At 46.4% G+C, this 20,140-nt stretch overlaps 1 protein-coding gene across 1 annotated transcript in view; it reads left to right on the top strand.

The window, feature by feature from the left end:
* Nucleotides 1–20,140, top strand: part of LOC119432861 (nuclear pore membrane glycoprotein 210-like) — a 238,239-nt gene that overhangs the window by 191,282 nt on the left and 26,817 nt on the right. The window contains exon 19 of the mRNA XM_049658424.1: nucleotides 800–909. Coding sequence (XP_049514381.1) covers nucleotides 800–909 — 110 coding nt within the window. The remainder of the gene's footprint in view (nucleotides 1–799; nucleotides 910–20,140) is intronic.

Consider the following 20,140-nt stretch of genomic DNA (forward strand, 5'->3'; position numbering starts at 1 on the left):
GTGGCAGCACACTTGCTTTTATTAAAATGCTGTTCATTCATATGTGGCATGATTGATTGAGAGCATTGTGATTGCAGCGTATTCACATGGGTATTTGTATATATTATGCAGGATTTTCTTATGACAAAAATGACTACTTAATAGATGCAAATTTAAATACTGATGAAACATTTCTTAAAACATTGTACGATTTCCAAATTAGATGTCTTCCTCTAAATTTATGACTGATGGAGTTGATTAATTTATCATGGCTAATTATGCAAATAAAGAGAATGCAAAAATTGTGTGGTTTGCTCCATAGAGTGATTAACAACATTCTTTTGGTCACATCCTTTTACAGTGCACCCAAATATTTTTAAGCCTTGGCTAAAGTTAGCTGGAATAATAGGTGGCCATTTCACTGTTTTAAAAGGCATTTGTTTGACAACTACAAGGCGTTAAAATAGCAGTGATGTTGCGTATCATAGATTGCCATCAGCATATTTTTATGTCAACTGCAGGACAATGGCCTCTCTCAGCAATCTCCAGTTACTCCTACCTTGTGCTAGCTGATTATAAGTTGTGCCTGCAAATTTCCTAACTTCATAACAGCACCTAATTTTGTAGCACTTATGCTGACCCATCAATCATAATTGATAGCCACTTGTTTAATTTTGCTGCAATCACAGTGCTGCTGAAATGTGCAGGAAGCCAGGTTGTTTGCACTAGAGCAGCCATTTGCAACTACACCAGATGAGCATGCTAGAAGGTATGCATAAGCAGTGCACAGAATGGTGATGTTACGTACGCTTTGGCACAGACTTCCAGGTGTTGCGGCCCCTCGGGAAAGTAGGCACACTCGCAGTGACAGCCAAGGTGCGTGGATTCAGTGCCCAGGTGCTTCGCCAGGCAGCCCTGCCCAAACAACAGGTGTGACTTTTCAAACGCAATCTGCATCCCAGATCTGAACACTGTGGTCTTCTCATTGACCATGTTCTTGTTGGCAGCCAAGCTTAACTGACAGGACTTGGACAACTAACAGTTCTGTAATGAAAATACTGCAATTATGCATTGTTTCTTTAATAACCCACATTTTACGATGGCTTCGCAAATTCTCACAAACAGCCCATAGACAACTAATATTTGGCAGGGTGATGCTATAAGTAATGGGAATTATTTATATGTATTTGCAGAATAAACACCCTGAGTAGATATGAATTATCCTTGATTTGTCTACATAAGTAAGTAGAATTTCATTCACAAGTTTTGGGAAAGAGCGCAAGAAAGAGCCGTGTCCTAGTGGTAGAACGTAGAACGCCCGCCTCGGCTGCGGGAGGCTGTGGGTTCGATTCCCACTGCCGCCGGGCACCCACTGGTTCAAAAGGGTACAAGCGTACCCCGGCCTGGCGTTCGGCTTCCTTCAGGGGTGATACGCTTGGGAAAGGAGCCTGCGCCCTGAATTCCCGTCGAAACCAACGTGAGCACGGATGTGCTCAGATGGTTTCGCCAAACAGATGGCGACACCTGTTTCTACATGAACTGTAGGCAGACTGCATTTAACTAGCCTATATATATCTGCATGTCTTCTAGAGCGTATTTTGGGGAACTGTTACGTGTGTGCCGTTCAATGTATTACGTGTCCAATACAAGTCTGATGTGTGTTTGTGTTTCTGCGTGCTGCTTCTATCTCTTTCTGGAGTGATCCTGCACCCAATAATATCACAACTAGTCTTGGCGACAACGTTTAGCGCACAAAGTAGAACACAGGACTTAAAGGAATGATTCGGTTTCTTTCAGTCCTTTGTTCTACTTTGTACGCTAAAAGAAGTTGGTACTATGCATTACCAATATGCCCAAACATACATTCTTTCAATGTCTTTGGTAGGCGTGCCTGCAGGTGTCTGTCCGTCAACAACTGAGCAGGGCTAGCTTCATTGATGCCCAGTGTTTCTTGATAGGCCAGCAAGGACAAGCGTGTGTCTTCCGATATGACGAAGAGGTTTTTGACAGTTCGGACCATCTTCACCATTTTACATAAATCAAGGACAACTGGTGGCATGACAGAAACCATAGGACTGTACGAAGTCCCTGCATTCCTTGGCTACAAACTGAGGTTCATTGTCTGTGCACAGTAGCTTAGGGATGTCATGGCGCACAAACATGCTCTTGATGGCAGTGATAACTGTCGCTGCAGATGTTGAGCCAAGGCTGATAACCTCAGGGAATCTGGACCTGTAGTCGACCAGAAGAATGTAGTTCTTGCCGTTCAGATGGAAGAGGTCGCCCCCGACCTTTTCTTAAGGAAGACTTGGGGTGACTGAGGCCATCATGGGCTTCAAGCGTTGGGCACATGACTTGGCACACTTGGTGCAGCTGGAGACAATGTTCTCAATTTGGGTGTTGGTGGCAGGCCACTATACTGAATCTCATGCCTTTGCTTTACAACCGTTGATCCCTTGCTGACCCTTGTGGAGCAATTCTAACAAGTAGGGCTGAAGAGAGGCAGGAACAACAATGTGGGTGTCCTTCAGGAGCAACCCGTCACACATGCTGAGGTCTCTCCTATGTTGCAAATATTTTTTCAGGTGAAGTGGTATCCCCTACTGTCTGAGCCAGCCCTTGGTGCAGTACTCTTTGAGAAGGTTGCACTCGCTGTTGGTTGCTTGAGCCAGGCGCAGAACATCAAGCTGTTTGAATACGAGGCCTGGCAAGCCTGCGGTGATGAAGGAAGCATCCTCAGGTGCCCAACAGAGTGTGTCTGCCATAGCCAAGAGTTTGCAAGGTACATAGAGTACCTTGAACTCGTAGCTCATGAATGTCAGACGGAAGAGCTGGATTCGTGGTGGCAAAAGGTCGATCCCAATCTTACCCAAGAGAGCAATGAGAGGCTGATGGTCAGTCTCTAGGGTGAAGTCCAGACCACTGGTAACAATTACTGGTCTAACCATTACACAGCCCAACTGGCTGCCAATGCTTCCTTTTCAGTTTAGCTATACCTTGTTCGGCCGATGTGAGCGATCTTGAAGCGAAGACAACTGCTCGACGTTCTCCTGATGGTATCTCTTGTAGAAGCACAGCTCCCACACCAAAGGAGCTTGCGTCTGCAGAAACCGTTGTCTTGTACAGGGTGTTGTAACTTGCAACGCACTGCTCAGAGCAGAGCAGTTCTTTCAGCTTGGCAAGAGCAGACTGCTGCGTGGGGCCCCAAGTCCACTCAGAGGTTTTTAGCAGCAGGGCTCGAATGGAAGCAGTGACGTCGAAGGCATTTGGCAAGAAACGTCCCACATGATTCACTAGTCCAAGCAGACGACGAACACTGTCTTCTGGAGGTGGCATACACTTGATGACTGCTACTTTGTCAGGGTCTGGTGAAATGCTCTGAGCACTCACGATGACTCCTAGAAACTTGACATTGCTGGTGCCGGAGGGACATTTGTCACGGTTGATCGTGATGCCTGCCTTGGAGAGTCGATCAAGGACCTGCTGGAGACACTGGTGATGCTGTTCACAAGTCTTGCCAAAAACAAGGATATCATCAATCCTGTTCACCACACCAGCCTGTACTTCGAGTGTTAGGGGCATTTGTTTCTGAAAATACTCGGGCACCAATGTAATGCCGAATGGCAGCTGCAGGAAGCAGTTGCGACCAAACGGGGTTATAAATGTTGTGTACAATTGAAGTTCCGCAAACAGCGCGACTTGATTAAAGCTGGATGTAGCATCAAACTTTAAAAAAACTTGGCATCTCCAAGCGAGCCTAGGCATTGTTCCACAGTGGGCAGCATGTGGCGTTCATGAAGAACGGCTTTGTTAAGCTGAAAGAGATCAACGCAGATCCTGCAATCACCCAGGCCTTTTGGGACAGCTACCAGTCCATAACACCACTCATTCGGAATTTTGACACGATCGATTACCCCTTCTACTTCCATCTCGTCCAGTTTCTTCTTTATGGGCTCATGAAGAGGTACAGTTAAACGTGCTTATAACGAAACTCCATATAACGAATTCCTGGATATAACAAACTTTTTCTATTCCCCGCCGTTACTCCATAGAAGCACATGTATTTGAGACCTCTACCTAACGAAGTGGCAGCGGGAGACCCCCTCGAAATAACTAATTTTCCTCACCGACAACCTAGAGATTTCGCCCCAAATTTTGTCATTTTTGCGCAAGCAGCAACCGGAAGTGCCTTCTCCACCACGACGGAATGCGAAGTGGTGACATCGGGCTTGGCGCGCTCGAATTCACGGCGACTGCGAGGCGAGAGCGAGCCCACATGTGCGTGCATGCTAGCGTGCGTGAGGCGGGCTTGCATTCCTCGACCCGGCGATCTTGCCGCCGCGGGCGTGACCTTTCGATCATGCCGGGGGCGTGGCCGACGTCGACAAAGCTGTGTTTACATAGTTTATGGAGATGCTTCGTCATTGTCCAGTGAGCCCACGGCGCGGGCTCGCTGGACGATAACAGCAGCATTGTGTTCATTGATGTTGTATGAACGGTCAGTGCTGCCGTCCATCATGAACAAACAACAAAGCAAAATCACCCAGTATTTTACCTCGAAATAAATGTTTTATGAGCTCTGCCGTCTGTTACCCTTTTGCTTACTTACCGTATTTACTCGAATCTAACACGTACATTTTTTTCGATAAAACGGGTCTAAAAATTGCCTGCGTGTTAGAATCGAGTACGACCCTAAATTTGCGCTACCATATCGCCATCAGCATTTCAAGATGGCCACCTCCTATACACTTCGAGCCTAACTCCGTAGCTTAGACCATGTGCTGTAGTACGTGTGCTTAGGCATTATTCAACCAATTTAGTTAAACAGATCCTTACTTTGTAAAGCTGTCTGCTAATTTGCTGTCGCAGTCGATGCTTCGTCTTTCGGGCGAAACTGGGACGTTTTTGTTCTTCGCAACTATAGTGTATTGGGAGTAAATCTTGAGCGATAGTTGTATTTCTGTATGAAAGCATGAGGTGCACAATACTGTAAAGGATTTTTTTTCCTCTCTTTTGGTCAAGGAAAACGGGTGTGCGTTACAATCGAGGGCGCGTCAGAATCGAGTAAATACGGTAAGCGTTTCTTTTTCGAATTTTCATACCAAACCTGCATGTAACTAAATCCTCTTTGTAACGAAGTTTTTTGGAAATTTGTCAATTTCGTTATATCCAGGTTTAACTGTAATAGAAAGCGTCAAGGTGCTCTCGAGAATGGCTTTGCTCCGGGCTTCTGTCGGATTTTGTAGGATTCGGGCTGCGTTCCGAGTCCTTTGAACAGGCCACGGTCAAAGAGCAGCTCCCTGGGTGGCTCCTGTGAGCTTGAGAAGACATGGTCAAGGAACTTGCATGTACCCAGGGCCTGAATTGCAAAGAAGTCTAGCAGAGGAACAGTTTCGGCAACCAAAACATAGTTTCTGCTCCATGAATTTGTCTTTCTACATGAGCGTGGCTTGGTATGTGCCCAGGCCAGGCAATGTGTGGTTACCGGGACCGTTGAGCTCGCCTTCTGGGACATGAAGCTGCGGCGGGACGCCAAGAAATGAGCTTGGGACGACAAAAACTTCTGCACCTGAGTCTACCTTGAACGACAGCGGACCAGCCGTTCACAAGTACCCCGATGAACTTTGCATTCGAACGATTCTCTGCAACAGCATGAAGCTCGATAGAGCTTGCTGAAGACCGTGTGTGCTTCAAGTTGCTTCTTTTTTTTCTTCAAGCAGACTTCTTTGGAATGCCCCTTCTTGCAGCAGAAATTGGAGGTGGCTTGTTGAGCCAGGCAAGCAGCATGCTCATGAGACGAGTCTCCACCAAGACGAGCCTCCGCCAAGAACCTGGATTTTGAAGTCAAATGGTGGAGGAGGTAGGGCTAGTTATGGTTGGAGCACTTGTCGTGATGCCAACAGGTGGGCCGACGGATTCCGCCCCGTTGAACTACGCCCCACTTCAGACACCGTGTTGAGGGCAGTCGAGCGGGTACGCTGAGGGATCTGCATGCCAACAGCATTGCTCTAGGAGACCAGCAGACACCAATTGCATCCAGCGGGAAGCTGACCGCCCCCACTGGCAACTAACTTTATTACAACAAACTATGATAGACGCCCTGGCGCCATCTGTGTTATGCATGGTACACTACACAACTCGTGGCGTTTCTTGTTCATGTGGGATCTAGCAGCCAAAAAATGTATCTTATTGTTACGGAGAGTTGTGAAGAAATGGCTTTATTTACAGGAGATGGATGATGGTGACCGCGCAATCTGGCCTCCAAACACTTCGTTCTTCTCTTCTTTCCAACTGCTTCTTGTATGTTAGTTACATTCCCCCACAAGCAGACGAAGCCTGTAGGGCGAGTTGGGAGGGATAAGTAGGGTAAAAACGGTTTCAGGCGAGCAACATAAGTCACCTGCGTTCTGCTTGATTGCCGGCCATTGCCCAGGAGGCGAGCTATTACATAACAAAGTTCACTCAAACACTCCAGGACAACGTTTTGGCCGGAATAGTGGGACAGGAACTTTTGACACAAGACCCGCTTGCGTTGCAGCGTCCGAAGAGGCACCAAGTCGCCTTTGGCGAACGATACTGGTCCGTGACGCTTGTCGTAACGGTCCTTTGAACAGTGTTGCGAGCCCAAAGTACAAAGACGGGCTATTCAGCGGGCTTCTTCAGCGAGGCACACAGTCTTTGACACAGAATCGTCATCGTGCAGAATAAATTTTAAGAAAGTATCGAGAGGGCTTCGCGGTGTAACCTTCCATAGAGGAGATAAAATGGGCTGTAGTTCATGGTTTCATGTTTTGCCGTGTTGTATGCGTAAGTTATGACGGGCAGCACGTCATCCCAGTTCTTATGATTGGAGGAAACGTACATGGGAAGCATGTTGGTCGATGTTCGGTTCATCCTTTCAACAAGGCCATTGGTCTGTGGATGATACGGCATGGAGTGACGGAACTCAGAAGTGCACAGACAAAGTAGCTCCTCAACGGCGTCTGCAGTGAACTGGTGACCACGGTCACTGATGATTACACGCGGTGGGCCATGACGAAGGACTACGGAAGGCAGCAGGAAGAGTGCCACACAGGCAGTGGTGGAAGAGGGTATGGCTGCAGTTTCTGTGTACCGTGGGAGATGGTCCACACAAACTATTATCCAACGGTTCTTATTGTTAGATAACAAGAATGGACCCACGAGGTCAACGCCTACTTGCTCGAAAGGTGTACTGGGCGGTTTCAATGGCCACAGGGGACCTGGTGCAGCGGTGGTTGGTCGCTTGTGACATTGACACGTTTCACAACTAGCTACATAGTGTTTGCTTGTCTGGTACATGTTGGGTCAGTAAAATCACTCTTGTGGGCGGTATAGCATTCGTACGAAACCGAAATGACCAGATGTCGCATCGTCATGCATGGCGCATAAGACTCTCGAGAACAACTAGAAGAAAATGTGCTCCATTCCCGGAGTAATTGTTCTTCATGAATCACGAACGGTGAAGCGACCGACCGCTGCCTTGAGAAGTACGAGCGGCGCCAAACAGCGGATCCAGGTTGAGATCATTGCATTGCTCTCTCTTTGAAAGTCTGCCCCGTCGGGTACCGTACGAGTGATGGCAACGAGACAGTCATCAAAATTCTCAGCTGCGCAGTCGGAAGTCGCAAGAGGAATGCGAGAAAGGCAGTCTGGGTCAGCATGACGACATCCGCTCTTGTATGACACCACGAAGTCATATTCCTGAAGGCGCAGCGCCCAGCGCGCAGTCAACCTGGGGGATCACGCAAACCAACCAGCCAGCATAAAAAGTGATGATCGGTGACTATCTTAAATGGTATTCTGTAAAGATAACATCGAAATTTCTGCACTGCGAAAACAGCTGCCAGGCATTCCTGCTCCGTAACCGTATAATTGCGCTCCGACTTGCTCAGACAACGGCTGCCATATGCGACGACATTTTCGGCGTTGTTGTGACGTTGTACAAGTGCCGCTCCTATTCTGATTCCACTAGCATCGGTGTGAACTTCAGTCGGGCAAGATGAGTCGAAGTGACGCAAGAGGGGTGCTGACGTTAGTGTAAACTGCAGTTGCGAGAATGATGCGTCACACTCCGGTGTCCATGTGAAGGCTGCATCCTGTCGCAGAATACATGTCAACGGGTGAATAATATTGGCAAATTGGAGTACAAAACAACGAAAATAGGAACATCGACCATTGAAAGAGCAAAGTTCTCGTGCTGTCTGCGGTGGTTAGAATTAGCTGACTGTTTCAATCTTACACGGATCAGGCCTGACGCCATCCTTGTTGACTAGATGTCCCAAAACCAATCTTTGACGCTCGCCAAACCGACACTTTTTTCAGTTTAAAACTAGTCCAGCTTTTTCGATGCAACTCAGAACAAGGCTCAAGCGGGCAATATGTTCTTCCAACGTGTGGCCGAAGATTACAATATCATCCAAGTAACACATGCATATCTCCTATTTTAGGCCACGTAATATTGTATCCATGAATCCTTCAAAGGTGGCGATAGCATTACAGAGGCCAAAAGGCATAAAATTAAATTCGAATAAGCCATCTGGGGTCACAAAGGCGGTCTTTTCCTTGTCTTTAGGTTCCATAGGTATTTGCCAATACCCCAATCGTAGATCAAGCGTCGAAAAATAAGAAGCAGCATGTAAGCATTCAATGACGTCGTCGATTCGTGGTAGTGGGTAGGCATCCTTCTTCGTCACAGCGTTTAGGCGTCTGTAATCTACGCAGAATCTCCAGGGGCCATGTTTTTTCCGGACGAGGATTACTGGAGCTGCCCATGGGCTGGATGACTCTTGAACGACGCCTTTGTTCATCATTTCCTTGACTTGTTCTGCGATAACCTTGCGCTCGGAGGATGACACGCGGTAGGGCTTCTGGCGAATGGGGTGTGCTGAGCTGGTATCTATTCTATGGCAAGCTCATGATGAGGGTAAACCAAGTGGTGCATCTCCGTGAGTAAAATCGAATGCAGCAACATGTTGGGACAGGACTTGTACCAGTGCTTGACGCTCAGATGTACAGAGAGCCTTGCCGATCATATCGAGAATCAGCTCTTCAGAAGGCCGATAATCGCAAGTAGAGTGCGCAGGAACGGGCTCTGCTGTGAATACCGCTATTGAGCTGCATGAAGCTTCATCGAAAAGGGCAATTTTCATGCCTCGAGGAGGTACAACTGGCACAGCAGAACAATTCAGCGCCCACAACGTTGCGACTCCATACCTACCAAGTCTCCCGGATTTGGACTATTTCTCCCAGGTTGTACGGTTGACAGAAAAATCTGCTGGAAATTGCACTTGTGTCCCGTTTCTATGCGCGTCCAGCGCTTTGTCAGGCCACATTGGCAAAAAGAATCCAACCCAATCCAATCCAGTTGGAAGTTAATTGCGCAAAACAGTTAAGAAAGTAGTAGGGAAACTCTATACATGCGCAATATTTTGTTAACCGCGGAGCCGCTCCTTATGCTGACGGGGTTGTTCAGTGCCCTAGTGGCGCTAGTCTCATTAGGCTAGCGAGTAAATGCCGCGTTCCACAACTAGCAACACTCGACTCTCCATCATTCTCCTCGGCGTCAGTCACTCTGGCATTGCGTAGGCCTACGGTCATTCATGGCTTTAAAAGCAAGGAGCGCTAGCGCAAAAAGTATCTTCAAGTATTTTTAATGGAGCGCTCACCCGAAGTGACGCTGGGTATTTTGTTGATACCACAGCGTAATGCAGAGTGCGAGCGGCAATTTAAGATCGGGAAAAACATGAGGACGTAGTGCCGCTCGTCCATGTGTCGCTTGCCTAAGACGCTGGGAATCTTGTCCTTGCAAAATGTGAAAAAAATGAAATGTCTTGCAATCAAACATTCCCTGAAGAAATTTTGAACACTTGCCGTGGTTGCTTAGTAGCTTTGGCATTGCGCTGCTAAGCACGAGTTCGGCCGCAGATCTCGGCATCAAATCTTGGCCGCAGCAGCTGCATATAGAGCGAAATGCAAAAACGCCTGTATGCTGTCCATTGGGTGCACATTAAAGAACCCCAGCTAGTCGAAATTAATCCGGAGTTTCCCACTACGGCGTGCCTCATAATCAGATGGTAGTTGTAAGACGTACGACCCGAGACTTTAATTCAAGTTTAAAGATTTTTGAAGGCAAAATTAGCAACAACTAAATGCTTGCAAAGGAGACCTTGATGTTCATGTGGTCATTTGTATATCTGTGAATGAAATGGTAATGAAGTTCTCCTGCCAGTACTTGCAAATATAGACGTCAGGGGGGGGGGGGGTGTAACTGACTGCCCCCCCCCCCCCAGTCGGCAGATTCCCCAGGTTTCGTGTCTTCAAACTTGGCAGGTATACGACTCCTCTCGTCATGCACACAACAGAGCAAGGCACGAGTATACATTTTTTAGCACAGTTGATGCTGAGGAGCCTAATCACGAGGTCAATGCAAGCAGCGTCAACAGTAGTCGCGCAAGCACAAACAGGCGTTAGGCACCATGAGGGGGCAAGCACTTCATCCAGCACACTGAGTGTGTCCCTTTCTTCGCCATACGAGCTTTGTTCAGAAAGCACGGGTAAAAGCACCTCATTCACATGTATTTCACCATTTCCACAGTCCACGTACAGAAGCACTGCAGTGTTGAAGAAAATCTATGCCGAGAATTATATCATGCGAACAGCAGGCAAGGACTAAAAACTCCAACACAAACACTTTCCCAGCCAACGTCACACTTAAGGCTGTTTCACATGGTGTGATCTTGCAGTGCGATTTTCGCAGATGCGGAATTCGCAATGGCCGTTTCACATGGTGCAATGTCAACAATGCGAATGATGCAACGCCCAGGGTTGCTTGCTGCCAGATTTTGTCGCACACGCCGCATAAATTCTTTTAATGTAATGAAAAAGACATGCACGTTATAATATAATTGACCTCTCTTTATTAGGACCAAGTAATATGTGCGTTTTGTAATTTAAAAACGCTTCAAAGTTTAATTTGTTTTGTAGTGTGCAACAGCAGTTTGTGAAGTTCAATACGAGGAGAAATGGCGGACGTAAACAACTGTTCGCAGGTGGTCGTTCAGCGCTGTGTGCTGTCTCGTGTGTGTTTTATGCCTGTGTCGTTCTTCCTCGGGTAAACAAATTACAAGAGGACCTATCAACAAGCCCCTATAGCTGTTGTCATCGCATATGCAGTATTCGGAATTCGGCTGCAGCAAAGTCGTCATGTCAACGCAGAGACCCTCGCGCTTCCCGTGCTTAACGTCAGCTTCTGAAAAAACGGATGTGTGTGTATTGCTCGTGATTGCGCATAAGCGGTTCCTGCTCCTAGCAATATTCTTGCACTAAACTTAGCAGCAAGCACCAATCCAAAAGCTCACGTCTGCCCCTGAAGGAAGCCGCAAATGATCTGTGTGTAATTACTGAACATGCAATGGAATTTGTGTTGTGAACATTTATCTTAGCACCAGCCTGGTTCGTCCGTCTTGGCGCGTGTGCTGTAATTATTCATACAAGTGCTCTCTGAATATTTCGAAAGGCGTAAAAGCCGACACCACATTTTTTTTTAGGAGCTGCAGTCACTTGTGTACGTAGTATCGTATCAGTCTGACAGATATGGGCGTCGTCTATTTTCTCGTCCTGTATCTTGCGCTGTTAGTGTGCTGTGAATCTGTATCAAGAAGCTTAAGTTAATTTATGCTGCAGTACGTAGCGCAGCCGCGTAGCCCCACAGCTAACATTAAAATACCTTGTTAGGAGTATGTTTGTTTGTTTAATAACAAAATTGAACGCTAAAATTTTGTATTAATAGTGGCAAGTGTAAAGTTAGAAGCTATCGAAACTATCCGCTAATAGCATACATGTGCTTCTACCTGCTTGAGCACATTATCTTAAAAGAGGCTGAAAGCCCCAGATAACCTAAAACATATACAACTGGAGCAGGCACTATGTTCCTTTGCTGGAAATGAAAGCCAGCATCCCAGTCTGTTAAGCTAGTCATGTACTTAACCTATATTAGAACAATGTTAGAGCATGCTAACTGGAGCCATTTCAAACTATGTTATTTGACCAAAATAAGAAAGTGCAAGGAAAGTGTCAAGGTACAGTCTAATCTGGTACTCCCGAACCGATTGTATTAGCAAAACTTTATGCCTCCCTGAATTGCCTGCGTTAACTCAATGCTGAAAACAGGGGAAGCTGATTCCCTTTCTTGCTGTTGAAAAGCTGCTAAAATCTCAATAACAGACTACTTATGTTCTGAGGGAAAGTGAGGGGCACTGACAATATCTCTAATCTTTTGTATGAGCCTTCAACTTGAACAAAAATGGAATAAAAATATTTACCTTTGCAAGCCTCAGAATCCAAACATTCTTAAAATTTTGAGGAACCACATTAAATTTTTGAGATGTAGACAATAAAAAGTGTGCCTAAAGTACAGGTGCACACTGAACACACTTGAGTGGTTGAGTGGCCAGCTGCGAATGCAAAAGCGTCCATAGCTGCTACCTCGAGGTAACTGCTAGGTTGCACGTGTGTCTCTCCTATAGCCCATGTACAGTGTAGACCGCTTATAACGTAAGCCGCCGGAGTCGCGAATATCTGCATTATAAGCGGTACCGCACTATAACCAAAGCAACAACTTTCAAGGCCCGCACATGTGCAAAACATGTGCACCGAGCCGCCACGCGTATGCGACAGTCGAGGGATGCGGCTAGAACGTTTGCTAACATAAGCCGCCGGAGTCGCGAATATCCGCATTATAAGCGGTACCGCACTATAACCAAAGCAACAACTTTCAAGGCCCGCACATATGCAAATTCAAGGCCCGCACATATGCAAAACATGTGCACCAAGCCACCACGCGTATGCGACAGTCGAGGGATGCGGCTAGAACGTTTGCATTCAATTTACAGTGGAATCTTGTTCATTCGAAATAATTCACGCGGCGGCGCCTCCAACCGGCATTGCTCCGGCAGCGCCATAGATTAAAAGCTTAAGAGAGACCCCTCAATCTCACGCGCGAACAAAAGAAAAAAAAATGCGGTGGAAATTTCACCCTCTCTCAAATGGCAAGGTCGCCGATTCTGCGTTGCGCCGGAAGATGCGTGTATGTGCCGACGTCTCAGCCACGCTACCGTAGCCACGCGTAGAAAATGGCAGTGAACCCTTCTTTCTCCTTTATGCTTCCTCTACTTTCTAGTCACGTGTTGACCTTGCACGCTGCGGCTACGGCGCAGAGGGAAGCAGCAGCGCTGTCCCAGACCAGCCAACGAAACTGCCGACGCCGGCAAACGCCCGCTTCCAGATAACGGCAGAAAACGAAGCTTCGGAGAGCTGGCGCCGGGCCGACTGAAGCGGCGGCGCCTGCACGGCGGCGGGCATGCATGGTACACCAACGTGCGCAGTTTCATCCCGAAGCGTGAATTGATGTCTAACATAGTCTTATGCACCGGTAGTGACATACTATTACTAACTGAAACATGGCTGAGCAGCGCCATTATTGATGGCGAAGTTCTAGCAGACCTGCCCGGTTTCTGCCTCTATCGGAACGACCGCACAGGAGCCTGTGGTGGTGGTGTACTAGTCACTGTTCGCGAGCAGTTGCCATGCTCGCTAATTAACGTTACGTCAGATCTTGAGATGTTATGGGTGATAATCCATACCTTTCCAAAAAAAGTGCTACTTGGTATCTGTTACAGACCGCCCAGTGCTACTTCTGATTTGTCATGAACGTAACAACGTCATAAGCGAACTGGTAACCGCCCGCCCAAACGCGCAAATCCTGCTCTTCGATGATTTTAACTTCCCGCAAATAGTCTGGCGTACCATACAATCATTCTCGGTATCCGGACACACAGAGGCCAAAAATTTTGTCGATTTCTGCCTTAACTTTAATCTTTCTCGGCTAGTAACTGAACCAACCCGGATTTCGCAGCAAACTGCTAACGTCCTCGATCTCATACTAACCGACCACCCTGACAGCCTTTCATCCATTTGTTACTTGCCAGAGATCAGTGATCACATAGTCATCCATGCCACGTTTTCGTTCAATTTGTTAACACGGGATACCTTTAAGAAAACAATATGTCTATACGACAAAGGAAATTGCAAAGCAATAACTGAAGCTATGAATACCTTCTTTCCTGTATTTGAATCAACTTTTCACGATCTTTCCGTTAACAGCAATTGGACGCACTTCAAAAACAAACTAAGTGAACTTACAGAGAAACTTATTCCTTAAGTCACCTTTCGTTCTTCTCAGCAAAAACCATGGTTCACAAAAGCCCTAAAACGCCTAGAAAACAAAAAAAAGCGTCTGTATCGCGCCGCCAAACAGAGTGGGCGCCCATGCGCATGGGATAAATATTATGAAGCCGAACAGAGCTACGTTGACGCACTGCGTCACGCTAAACACTCCTTTTATCACAATGATCTACCAAACCTATTAATCAATAATCCGAGGCAATTTTGGAGAGTCATAAACAATAGCGAAACTTGCACTATTAAGATAAATAACGAATCAAACGAAGTTATTAATGATTCCGATTGCTCCGACGTGTTTAATACCGCCTTTGCTTCTGTGTTCACTAACGAATCTAATGCGCCTCCCGTTTCGTCATCGCTTAGTATAAACTCGTCAATGCCACCCATTGCCTTCAATGTAGATGGTATTTGTGCGGTCATCGATAAAATCAAGTGTCCGTCATCTTCCGGCATGGACGAAATTAACTCAAAAATTTTTAAAAACACTAAGCTTATTTCTGCAGCCTATTTGTCTTTGATATTTGCCCAGTCTCTTTCTTCAGGTTTCATTCCAGATGACTGGAAAATCGGGAAGGTCGTTCCAGTCCACAAATCAGGTAACAGAAACTCGCCTCTTAACTACCGCCCCATCTCCCTAACAAGCGTCCCTTGCAAAATCATGGAACATGTCACCTACTCTCTTGTCATGAATTTTCTTGACTTGAATCACTTTTTCCATCCCGCCCAGCACGGATTCCGCAAAGGTTTCTCCTGCGAAACACAGCTGGCCATCTTCCTGCATGATGTTCACACTAACCTTGACAGTAACATACAGACTGACATAATCTTCCTGGATTTCTCTAAGGCTTTCGATAAAGTCCCTCATCAACGTCTAATATTGAAACTAACAAGACTTAATTTGCATCCTGATGTTTTGAATTGGATTATTGAATTTCTTAGTAACCGCTCCCAATCTGTCATTATAAATAATCACCTATCTAACCCTGTGCCAGTAACATCAGGTGTCCCTCAAGGATCGGTTCTTGGCCCTTTATTATTTCTAATATATATTAATGACTTACCTTCACATGTGTCCTGTAGTATCCGAATGTTCGCCGATAATTGTGTAATTTATCGCACTGTACGTAACACCTACAATCAAACAGCCCTGCAGAAAGACCTCTCCACTATACTAACATGGTGTGGCGATTGGTTAATGTCACTTAATGTAAACAAATGTAAAGTTATGTCTTCCACTCATAGCCGTAATCCCCTAGTATTTCCTTACCAAATCGGAAGCATGCCTCTCGAACTAGTAGAGTCCTATAACTACCTAGGTATCACCGTATGCAATGATCTGTCCTGGCATAAGCATATTTCTAACATCATATCATCTGGTAATAAAACACTAGGTTTTTTAAAGCGTAATCTCCTTCAGGCCCCTAAAAACGTAAAACTGCTTGCCTACAAACCCCTTGTTCGACCAAAACTAGAATATGCATCTGCCATCTCGAGCCCGCACCAAACATATCTTATCAACTCACTTGAATCTGTTCAGAACCGCGCTACTAGGTTCATTCGCTCACAATATTCATATGACGTCAGTATTTCTGCACTTAAAACACAATCCGGATTAACACTACAATCTAATCGCCGACGCATCGCTAGTCTTGAGCTCTATCAGAAGTTCTTTTTCAGTGTCCTTCATCATGCGCCATACATCATTCCTGCTGCACTCATCTCTCATCGCACCAGTCATCCGCAGCAAGTCGCACGCCCGCTTGCCCTAATTTTTCCGCCTCGTTCATTCCTCGAACACCTAAAGACTGGAACGGCCTTCCTGCTGACATTGTTAACATCACTTGCCTGTCTTTGTTCAAACAGCGTGTGATTGATCACTTTGCATATAATTAATGAATGTGTACAAAATGTGGAACCTATGTTATACCCACCCCTTATGTAATACCCCCTCCGGGGGTCTTTAAGGACAATAAACTGAACTGAAGTGAGGGAGCTACGAGGGAGGGCGAGGGGAGCTACCGAAGCGGCGGAATTGCCGAGGCGAAATCCGCTTCCCCGCCGCCCTCCTCCCTCACATTCCACGGTCTCCGCGTGCGCCCTTCGCCGTGTCATGCCGGCGCCGCCCGCTCCCTGAAGTTTCGTTTACTGCCGTTATCGTGAAGCGAGCGTTGGCCATTTCGTGGCCCTCGCTCGCTATGCGCGCCGTGATATTTCACGACTCGCACTCAAGATTCTGGTTTCTGCCTCACTGGCTGTTCGTTCGCACCACGTCCCCTTCTCCTCCACTTCGTCTCTCTTTCTTCCTCGAGCACTCCTTGGAGCGCCCGTTTGAGGGGAGCGTTCGCAGTCTCCACTGACTTCCGTACTCCCAGGCAGCCGCATTGTAACCGGTATTTCGTTTCCCACAACTGCACTATAAGCGATACGTGTATACATGGAGTGCTATGGGAAAATTAACGGGAGTCTGAAAAGACCGCACTATATCCGGTCCTGCACTATACGCGGTTACGTTATAAGTGGTCTATACTGTACCTGGCAAGGGGAATGGTTATACGTAGTCCTGTGCTTTTTCTTTTTTTCAATAGGTGGTGGCTAGCTGATTCCATCTGTTTATGTATTTATCATTTGTGTGCATCTTATGTGCATGTGTTTGTATCTTGTTCTGATTGTTATACGTGCAGTGATGCAAGCATCTTTTTTTTAATATATTGCACTACAGTCATTTATTCAACTTTGTGTTGAAATGTGCAAAATGTGGCCACCCAGTAATGGCCAGGACAGCCAGCAGGATTGGCAAAAAATATGATGCAGATCCAATGCAGTTGCTTGAATCGACATGAGGCGAAGCTTTCACACAACGGTCAGTTAAACTCTAGAAAACTAACTGCAGTGTTTACAGTTGTCCTTATTTCACCCGATGCAACACGTTCTTATAGGCAATGTTTGCCTATGTAATGTATGTATACATAGCACGGTGAACTCACTCAAACGTTGGCTCACTAAGACTTCGAACTAACCATGAGTCTGAGTTCGTTTGAGCCTGACTGAGTAGAATTTTGGTAAATACGAGTAAGAGCAAGCTCAGTTGAGTAAACTTTTAGTGAATATTGTCATGTGGTAGTCAGGGAAAGCTCATCCGAGTATAATTTTAGTGAATATGAGTCAGGAGCAAGCTTGGCTAAGTGGATATTTGGTGAATATGACTCGGTGCAAGCTTGCCTGAGTAGAATCTTTGTGAATATTAGTCAGATCAAGCTCGGCCGAGTATATTTTTAATGAATATGAGTCAGAGCAAGCTCGGATAAGTAGAATTTTGGTGAATATGACTCTGAGCAAGCTCGACTGAGTATTATGGGATATGGTTATACGAGTTTATGCAGTAATACGTGTAAGTGCAGACTCATTAGCAACATTGCCTCCATCTTGATGGGCAATACTTACGCCTCGTGATGAGTCTGCACACTTTATGAGCTGTGGACATGCAAGACCCACCCACACTTGAAAAGTTACTATCATTCACACTGAAGGAATGCAACCGGCTGACTTCACTGCACAATTTTGATCTGCTTTTGTTTAATGTGTTATCTACGACTCATAAAAACCAGATGTCTGCCTGCTTTTCGCATTATTGCTTGTGTTTTGCAGGAAGTAGAGACAGAAAAGCAAGAAAAGGCAAGGATGTTTATGGCTAAGTAGTTTCTTAGAGTACTGCGATATGTTAGAACCAGCATAAATAAAAGTAATCCGATGCACTGAAGTAAGCGAAATCTTCAATTACCTTTTAATGTGAGGGTTAATACAGATGCAGTAAAAATACAAAGTCTGCAACACTGATTTGGTGTTGGTTTTTTTTATTCAGGAGAAAAATGATGCATCGGAAAAATTAGAAAAGAACTTTAAATATTGCTTTGAAAATAAATTGACAATACTGTTTATTCCCAGTCAAAGCGTTAAATATGCTATTGTAGAACATTCATTACGATATCCAGTTTGCACGTTCGCTTTGCGTCTCGCAGCGGAAGTAACAGAACCTGGAAATGAGATAGTTCATTGGGGAAAATGCGCATGAAAGCCCTAACCAACCGACTGCTACTAAATGGTCACGTGTATAGCGGGACCTATTGACCATAGCATTTGTCTGTAGTTGCATATTCTTTAAATTGTTCCGTCCGTAAAAGCATACCGCGATAAAACTGGCATTTTCGTATATCGCGAGTTGTTTCCAGAACCAGAAAATTGGGACGACATCCGAAGGACATGCTTTACCGTAAGGGACACCTGTAGTATTTACCAACTCTTAGCGCGTGTGAACGGAAAATCACGCAAAAGTACGTACTATCAGCACCCGAAGCCAACGTAAAAAACAGCGTCGCTAGATTAGCAATGTAGCGTGTCAACAAATGCATAGAAATCACAGAACCGAATCTGACATACGAGTTTTTATCTGCACTGTTTGCGTGTCGGTGCTGTTACGTCTCGATTGCGCAATCCAAGGCTCCACTCAATTAGTTGCACAGTTCGAGGCTTGCTGAGCCAATATTTATAGACAAAAAAGCATCTATAAACGTTGCGTTCAGCGACCGTGGCGCCACCATTTTCCAAAACAGACCGCGAAATACCTCTCGGCGCAATTTCGACGGAAAATTCGCAGCGATTGCTGCAACGTTGCGACACTGCGATCAACCGGTTGGTCACAGCCGAAAATTGCAGAATCGACCCTGCAACTGCAATTTTCGTCGCATGCAACGGAAATTGCACTTCCGGTGCGAAAATCACACTGTAAAATCGCACCATGTGAAACGGCCTTTACAGCGCAAACACCATGGGGCTGAAGCCACTCACCGCCCACTCCATGAAAGGTAACGACATTGTCCCATGAAAACGTAACTTTGTGGCCTAGGCAGTTCTTCAAAGCGAGTTTCATGACACACACATTCGCACCAGTATCAACTAAAGCAATGGTCAGCAGTCCGTTAACTAGCACATTCACTTTGGTTTTGATCGTCACAGCAGGCAGAGGTATTTCGTTCGAGAACTATCCCTGCGACCTCACCTCCATTGGCCGCGGATGCTAGTTTCCCGGCGGGGGTGAAGATGCACGGCGTCAAGGGGATGGAGAACAACGAGGACGGTTACTTGGTGGTGCCAGGATGCGGTCTAACGCTGGTGAATCGCTGCGTCTGATCTCGTGCAAGAAACGGTCTGTGGGAAGTGAACTGGTCCATGGACCATTCAATGTACGGGTTCCAGGTGGCGAGAACATCAGCGGTGTCCTTCGTGACTGACGGCATTGGCGACAGTAACGAGCTATGTGTCCCGTGGAACTGCAGCTGTAGCACACGGGGGGGTCACGGTCCACGGTATACTCCTCAAAATCAATGCTAGTTCTCTGTGGGCGGTAATCCAGTTCGTTCTCTTTGGGGAGTTTGGTTTCTACAGGAGATGGATGATGGTGACCACGCAGTCCGGCCTCCAAGCACTTCGTTCTTCTCTTCTTCCCAACTGTTTCTTGTATGTTCGTTAGAATATGTGTCGAGCGGGCGAGTGACACAGCAGGTAACTCTCCGGGCGGGCAAGTGCCCGACCGCGTTTATTGAACGCTTATATAGCCGAGGATACAGTGCTGCCATCTAGTGCTACTGGCGTACACTACATCCTCCCTTCTGTTAAATAAGAACCACAAAACAGGAACTCTTGGTCCGGCACAAAACGTTCATAGGTCGAGCCTTCTTGCCCTGCGTATCTTTCTGCCGAACCTAGAGACGCGTGGCGTAGAAGGGAAACCGCAGGGTGCATCTGCAGTGGAGGTGCTTTCTCGAGGCGATGCGGTTTCCTGGTCTTGAGCTGCTTGATCAGCTCCAGGCATTGTTGTGGACATGGCGGTATGCTCCGCCACGGG

The sequence above is a fragment of the Dermacentor silvarum genome, chromosome 11 (assembly GCF_013339745.2).
Source record: "Dermacentor silvarum isolate Dsil-2018 chromosome 11, BIME_Dsil_1.4, whole genome shotgun sequence".
Classification (NCBI taxonomy): domain Eukaryota; kingdom Metazoa; phylum Arthropoda; class Arachnida; order Ixodida; family Ixodidae; genus Dermacentor; species Dermacentor silvarum.